Raw genomic sequence first — 8369 nt, 5'->3', positions numbered from 1 at the left:
AACCAAAGCACTGGCGAGTTATGCTTTGTGGGATCTTTTACTTACTTATCTTGTGTGTGATTGCCTCATAAACTCCATCTGCATCATGAGTATTCAATTAAGGATTGAGTGTTTGTTCGGGTGTGTGCTGGTGGGTTGAGAAATTGAGTTTGGACATCTGATAGGACTTTATAGAGGCAATCAGTTTTGACACTGTTTATTCAGGACACGCTCAAGTTTTAAGTTGTTGATATTGTTTGCTTGTTTCTTTTTCTTCTGTTCATTTTTTTCTTCTTAAAAAGCTCCATGTAAATAGCTTTATGTGTCAGCTTAGTCTCTTTATTTTATTACAGCGGGTCGTTGCCCACTGGGCATATCGGCTATGAACCAACAAGGTAGAAAACTAGCTAAATTCTGAGCATAATGACCCTTTACTGAACCAACAAAATCCATTGACAACTTACCATGCTTTATAAATCAACTCAGTACAGTTTAAGCATTATGTTATGGGATTGTACCATGCTTTATAAATCAACTCAGTACAGTTTAAGCATTATGTTATGGGATTGTGTTGTGCGAAACCAGTAACTGCACAGTATTCGATAGAATTCACGAACACAAATACCACAGTACATTTCTCCTAAGTGTTACTCGTTGTCTATTCTAGTTATTGTTTACATAGCAGTAGCATAGACCAGATATCACAGAGACTTGGGACCTTTAACCATGAGGTCTAAAATTTGTATCTACTCTGCCACTTCACTTCGAGGACTGCCCCATCATTAAGCATGTCTTTAGCATCAGTTTCCATTCCAAGCTTTGAGAGTGCAAGAGCCTGCAAGTAGAATGCAGTTGGCCACTCTGGTATGCACACTTGAGCCTGCATGGCATCCCTCAGTGCGAGTTCTGCTTGGCCATTCATCAAGCAGGAGAAGGCTCTCCTTGCAAAGACAGTTGCAGAAGGAATTGACATCAGATTTACCAACTGTTTCATGGAAAGGATATGTTAGACAATCAACCAGGGACAGACAATCTGCAGACTACAAGACTGCGTTATCAGCGGCACCATAACTATAGGTTTCACTTTTTTAATCCGAGCAAGATAATTTTATTTGTAATAATTCACGAACAGCCTTAAAAAGAAAAAAACACTGTACCACCTAATATTTTGGTGCCATGGTGGGTTATTATTAGTTCACCACTGAACAGAAGAGCACTATATCAGTATTACATGCAAGAAGAATTTCAATTATTTGTGCAAAGAATAACTTCGTAACCATTAGATCATCAGCTTTACTAAAATATCATATTAAACCATTCACATATGAGACAAAATAATTGCAATGACAGAATTTTCGACATGCAGAAAGCAATGGAATGAAAATTATTGTACGGATTTTTTTCCAATTAACTTTGAACACCACAAATTGTGAAATGCTAATAATCAGTAACTTGCAAATTGTGCTAAATAATCTTAACACTGGTTTTTCTCTGTAGATGCACATAGACATAATAGTCCATTTGTCTGCTTATTAATGAAGGATTCACCATCTCCAAGATAGCCCATGCAGAGCCAGCAAAACATTAATCAATGGATTCCAGAATTTCTTTCTTTGGGACAACATATATAACTATGACACATGGGGAGAAATACACCTACCTTTGAATAATATTCAATTGCATTCTTGAAATCACTGTCCCTGAATGCAATATCCCCGAACTTCTTGGTGTTCAATATATCTTGCACTTGCTGTGTCCATTCTTGAAATGAAAGCTACGAACAAAAGGTCAACTTTTTCAGAACATTGCAAGAACAGGATCAAGATATCATAATCTCCCAATATTTGTGTTGTGTCAGCAAAATGATTTGTCTGATTCTCAATTATTGTTACATTGCTCACATGGGAAGGATATCTGGTGTAGATAGTTAGTTTATGGCGGAGATTCTTAGGTATATTTTGTGGGTTTCAGGAGGACGAAAGATTGTCACTCGTCATGGTTTTCTGTCATTTGTGCTGCTCTATGGCATACCTGGTTGTAGAGGAATGCATGAACTTTTAAAAACCAATACACTTTAAGACAATTGTTGTGGGAAAAAATGGTTTTCATTTCTACTTTATGGTGTCATGATTCAGGTGGTTTTAGGGGAGTTTCCTTAGATATTAATGCAATTGTTTTGACATTCCATTTTCATCCCTTTTTGGTAGGAAGACTTGATTCTCCCATCAAACTTTTGCAATTGTTTTCTATACTTTTTCTCATCGTCATCCTTCTCCAGCTAGCTCTCCTTCTTAACAATTTTGTTTTTCTAATTATGATATAAAAGCAATTATGGTATTAACATGTCCATTGCTAATTTATCCACACAGACCATCCACACAAATTCACAAACATGGTTTTAAATTTAACATTATTCAATGACATTTAACATACGGAACTGTTGTGGTAAAGTATCCAATACCAACATGGCTTGCCCCAAGTGTTTCTAGTGCTGCTAAGGTTAGGCATCAACAAGAAATGAAAAAGTTCTGGTACTTCAAATTTTGATTTTAGCATTACATGATCTGTCTTGTAAGCTAAATCTATAGTCCCATCATTTGGGATTAACACTTTCATTGTTCAGCATATCTTCTGATTTGATGACAACCATGTTTTCTAGTTAACAGAGCCAGGCAATTAAAGTCCAGAGAACATAGAGTTCAACATACCTCATTTTCTGCGCCCTCTTCATCTTTGTAACCAGTTTTAAGCAAAATATCATGTACAGCAGTAAGATCCATCCTGGCACAAGCCTTCCCAATCGGAGAAAGAATGGCTGGCAGAGTAACTGTATCTTTAGACAAGCCCATGAGAATGTAAGATGCAACCTAAACAGCGCATGAAACAGTCAGAAAATGTAGACAAGAACACAGTGCTGAATATTACTCAACAGAAGCTGAAAAACAATAAAAGCATCGAATTTTTGCAGCTTTAATTAAGATTACAATTTTTTCACCTCTTTCTGTTTTTGAAGTGGTGCAACTGCTGCAAGGAGAAACTTGGGATCAGGCCGATCCCTAGCCTCAGATTGAAGACATTTTGAAGCAAGTTCCACCAAATTAGTAGCATCATCGCTGGCATACTGCCCCTCCAACGATGAATCCATCAACATCAGCACATTTTTTCCCCTTATTATGTCTAGGGCCTGCAGATGTTACCATCCATTCAGCAAGGTTTATATTATGGAAATGGAATTGAATATGATTTTGTCGAACATGATGCATGTTGAGATTTTTTCACCCATTGGTCAACAAATATCAATTAGATTTATAATAATAATAACAACAATAATAATAAAGAACATATCGTAACGACCAAAAACTCAGAATCCTCTAGTTTTCAGAACTTGGCTAGAAAATAAAAACAGAAAATTAATTAAACAATATAAAAATTAACCAAGTGAAGTACATGAGAACACAGTGTGAATGGAACCATTTACCATGTTCTTATGGTCTCGATGATTTGCTTATCAGTTGCACCATACAATCAATAGAAAGAGACAAAATGCAAGGAAACACACAGAAGTATACAAGCAACACCGGAACCACATGGAATGTACAGCAATCTGCATATATAAGCAAGTCTATAGCACATGCAGTGGCACCTCCACTCCTGTGATCATGCAACCTTAGATATGCAGCTCTAATTTACTAAAATGGATGACAGGAAAATAAGGTATAGTTAATCCCAACATTCTTAAGTTTTTATTCAATGAGAGGCAACATACACGGCTAGGAGGAATGTGCTTTCCACTCAAAAGATCCAATAGAACAGTTCCATAACTGTAGATCACGCTCTCTGGAATGACTCTGCCTGCAGAGTACAACGCCAATCAAGTTTAGGGCATGTGGGTTCTAAAAAATCTCTATAAAATTAAGCATATTTACCATTGTAGTCAAATATGTAATGTCACTATTATGTATTAATTGCGTAGTGCAATACCACAAGAAACTTATTTTTGAAATGAAAATCTGGTTACTTTCCATTACTCCATTATTTCAAATATACAATAATTGAATTTTTTTCATGAGTAATTTTCTCACAAATTGGCATGGCCTCTTGCAGCCATTTCTCAAATGATAATTTCCTGCCCTATGATCAGAGACCAGGGATCTTTGAATCTGAGCGATGGATTAAGACTCAATGTTGAATTTATATGCCATCTCACAAGCTAGTCAGAGCCATGAATATGATCTACACAGTCTCTTCTGATATGTTCCATTGCACACTGAACTGACTAAAAAACTTGAGTTACCAAAAAATGAATAGTACATAACCGTACTTATATAAAATTCTACATATCGTACTTATATAAAATTCTCGAATGATGAAATTAATAGTATATATGCTACAGTGAAAAGCCAAAAAAAATACGTTGTATTTATTTGAAATCTTGTGATAAATTCTTCAAATCATCATCCAACTCTATACACATACCAATTGCCTTTAAATAAAACCTAGAGTACAAAAATTTGAATAGATTAGGCACATGCTGTTTATCTTATAATTAGCTGCTGTAAAATAATGCTTCGAGTGTACAAGATAAAGTATAAACAACGTAGAAATTCCTGAACATGCAATGATATTAGTGAATTAGGCAAATTCTTCTCATTAAATTTCATTGAAATATCAGATAAAGTATAAACAACGTAGAAATTCCTGAACATGCAATGATATTAGTGAATTAGGCAAATTCTTCTCATTAAATTTCATTGAAATATCAAAAATGGTTATATTGTAAAATACACATATATACCTGTCCGCAAGAACTCAGGTGGAGTGTAAGCCAAATTTGTACTGTAGCTTTTTCCATCTCTACTATTTTTCATAAGGCCAAAACTCGACAAACATGGGTCACCATCCTGGAAGGAGCCACAAATTAGATCTAACCAAACAAAGATTAAGAGTGGGCCAATTTTCTGAAAACAGCATCTAAGAAACAGTACATACAAGTGGTCGTATAAAGAGACCAGGGCACAAGACACATTAATTCCACATTGTATGATGTTACCATACTCATAGTAATGAGTTGCATAAATACCTCATCAAAAAGAATTCTGTATGCATTCAAATCATGATAGATCTTCCGGTTCTCTGTATTACAATAATCAAGTGCTTGTGCAATGTAATGGGCAACTCTAACGCGCATTTCCCATGCCAGTGGCTGCTTGTCCCCTGTAAATAAATAAAAACAATTACAAAAAGCCATTAACATGAAAAAAGAAAGCACCCATTAAGGTGAGAAATGAAAAAAAAAATCCAATACAAATACATAAAAACGTGAGCATATATCAACAGATAGATCAGCAGCAAAATATCTCCCAATATTCCTTAAGGCGTTCTCAACAATATAATGGAAGGCCCACTAAAAACCACTTATTTACAGATACAAGCTGATATTCATAGTCTAAAACAGAACTTAACAAGAAAACAAAAGTAGGTAAGTAATGGATGCCTACCACTCTCAAATACAGTATCAGAATCTTGCCCTTAGGTAACAGAAGTACAAAGTAATGGAATTTGGGCATTTCATGGCATATTAAAACTTCTGATTATTTTGAGTAGTAAATCTTGAAAATTCTGTATAAGGAATAATCTCAAAACAATAGCTTAGGCATACAAGCACAAATCACATATAACAGCATGTTCAAAACATATCACAACCAAAATGTTTTATCCTCCATTGGCACTGGAGAGCCTATTGAGAAAATTCTAAACTGATCGCACAAATCAGTAATGAGGCAGTTTATTAGATGATAAGACTCTTAAATCAAACACTAACGAACCTTCTCATTAGGCTCAAAACAACCATGATTTAGCAAGAAGAAACCGTGAAACATTTCTTAGAAAGAAACTTAAATAAAGGGCATTGAATAGTACAGTGGAAGAGGTGCTTGGAAAGGGTATCATTGGGCATGTACTCCGCTACCAACAATCTTTCATCACCTTCATTACAGCAACCAATCAGATTTACCAGTCTCCTGTGCCTCAACTTCCCCACCCCTGCCGCTTCCACCTGACCAGCCAAGGAATTTCCATCGCAATCATACTCGATTATGAATTAGCCAGGAACCATAAACAGCATTTTGGATATGTTAAGAAAAACAAAAGACTATAAGAGAATTTTCAACCGAATTGGAAAAGAACTAGTGTGTTTGGTTTCTAAGAAAATGTAGGGCCTTTGACACTCCAGCTGGAGCATCCATTTCCAAAAGAAAAAGAAAAAAAAACCCTTACTCGTCAATAACCCATTTGAATTTCTACTCCACTTCTTTATTAGTCCAAACAACTACTTCATTACATAATCTAAATCCGACGAGTCTCTTAATTTTCAAATTAAAAGAAAAAAAGGCACAAGCTAAACCCACATTCCTATTCCTTATTCCAAATCACTATTGCTACTTGATTTTCTTTCTTCTCTTTTTGTCAACAACATACAGAAAATGGAGACTCACCACAAACTGTTGAGCATCAGGCCATGCCAGTTTAGAGAACCTTTTAACAGCCACCAAATGATTGTTGTCAAGAATACCCCTATAAACAACATTAGGCGCTTTCTCACCACTCTCAGAGACGATAAAATCTGTGCAAAACCCATTTGTGGCCTTTCTTAGCTCGCTCAAACTATATTCTTTGAATGCTGGCACTTGTTGGACTTGACCACCCTCATCCCCATTTTCTTCAAAGAAAAAAGAAACAACAACCAAATCCCATCAATAATTTAAAAGTATGCAATAGAAAGAAAGAAGGAAAAAAAAAAGCAAATGCAAGCAACACTAGCTAATTAATAGAAAAAACAAATTATAAAAAAAAGAAGAAAAAAACACATTAATGACAATGCTGGAGATACCAAACAGAAACGGAAAGAAAGAAAAGAAAACAACCCAGAGAGAGGGAGAGCGAGAGAGAGAAACCTGAGTGAAGCTTAGAGAGGTCGTCGGGGGAGGGAAGGTGGATGGTTCGAGAATAAAAGCAACCCATTGGCCTTGTAATATTTCACATACAAAACAAAGAAGAAGAAGAAGAAGCAGCAGCAGCAGCAGCAGCACAAGAGAGGGTGAAGAGGGTGGGAATTAATGATGCAGCTAGCTGGTTTTCTTTTCCTTAGTTTTGGCAGAGGAGGGAGCCAGAAAAAGGCAAGGCAGGGAGTGTAGAAGGACGTCAAAGAGTAAATCTGTGAAGAGGGACAAGTACTAGATTTATTAAGTTATAGAGTACAGAGTAGAGAGGTGTGGTTGGTCCGGCCACCATGATGATGATAGTTACGTCATCACATACATCCACGTTAAAGGACACCTTTCACAAAACCAAAAAAGTTTTCTTTTCCGCTCCATTGATTGCAGTCAACATATCAAGACAGAGAGTCTTCGGGGTCCTTTTTTCCTTAGGCCAGAATCTAGGCTCGTATTGATATTGATTTCGGATGTGGGGTTGGTTTTTATTTAAAAATATATTAAAATAATATATATTTTTTTATTTTTTAAAAATTATTTTTAATATTATCTTATCAAAATGATTTAAAAACATTAAAAAAAATATTATTTTAAAAAAATAAAAAAAATTTAATTTTTACAAAATCATTTTTAAAATGTAAAAACAGACAGGTACGGCTGGAAATTGCGGTAATTTTAGTTGTTGTAGTTTAGAAAAACTAGTTTAAAATAATTAATTTTTATGGTTGGTTTTGTAAAATATGTATTTTTATTAAAATTTTGTTTGACACTGTTGTAGAATAAAAAATAATTTAAAAATATTTGGTTAAAACTGGTTTTAAAAATGATGTTGATAATAAAATAATTAAAAAAACATGTAGTTTTGAATTATATTATTATGTATTGGATTATTAACACATTATAAATTTGATAATGTGATATTAAGATGCTACTTTTATTAATTCATTAAATTAGTTGCAATCTTATCACTAAATAATTCATTTGATAAGGCTTTTGGTATTCATAGCTTTCCAAACATGGTATAATATTAGTTAAAAAATCATCGAAAAGAAAATTAGGATGATGATTAAAATCTACAAATATTATATTTTCTTGCAACTTCCTTTCTATGTAATTAAATAGTGTCGTTGATATCACTACAATTTAAACTTGTTGGATAATCAAGTAGACATGTTTTTGTAAAATTCTCTATTTTTTCCATACTCTAAAAATGTGTTCTATCACATCATGATACACAATAAATCAAGACTTGCCACTTAACAAGAAGGGTTTTAAGATTTATTAAGATAATAATTATAACATATATTAACAATAAACTTGAATTTAAATATTAAAATTCATATTGAATTTGTACTATACTACATATAAAAAGAATAATCTTAATACTTCACATTTAAA

At 34.2% G+C, this 8369-nt stretch overlaps 1 protein-coding gene across 1 annotated transcript; it reads right to left on the bottom strand.

The window, feature by feature from the left end:
- Positions 1 to 427: 427 nt before the first annotated feature.
- LOC133701174 (serine/threonine-protein kinase BSK2-like) lies at positions 428 to 7261 on the bottom strand. The gene is made up of 10 exons (XM_062125004.1): positions 6933 to 7261; positions 6474 to 6697; positions 5899 to 6034; positions 5060 to 5193; positions 4775 to 4880; positions 3746 to 3831; positions 2975 to 3163; positions 2688 to 2846; positions 1640 to 1753; positions 428 to 964 (listed from the first exon to the last, which is right to left on the bottom strand). Exons 1-10 carry the CDS (start codon positions 6997 to 6999, stop codon positions 713 to 715), a joined length of 1467 nt encoding a protein of 488 aa, XP_061980988.1. The 5' UTR covers positions 7000 to 7261; the 3' UTR covers positions 428 to 712.
- Between the last annotated feature and the right edge of the window lie 1108 nt (positions 7262 to 8369).

Source organism: Populus nigra, chromosome 8 (genome assembly GCF_951802175.1).
Source record: "Populus nigra chromosome 8, ddPopNigr1.1, whole genome shotgun sequence".
NCBI lineage: Eukaryota > Viridiplantae > Streptophyta > Magnoliopsida > Malpighiales > Salicaceae > Populus > Populus nigra.
This window is presented reverse-complemented; position numbering and strand designations above follow the sequence as displayed.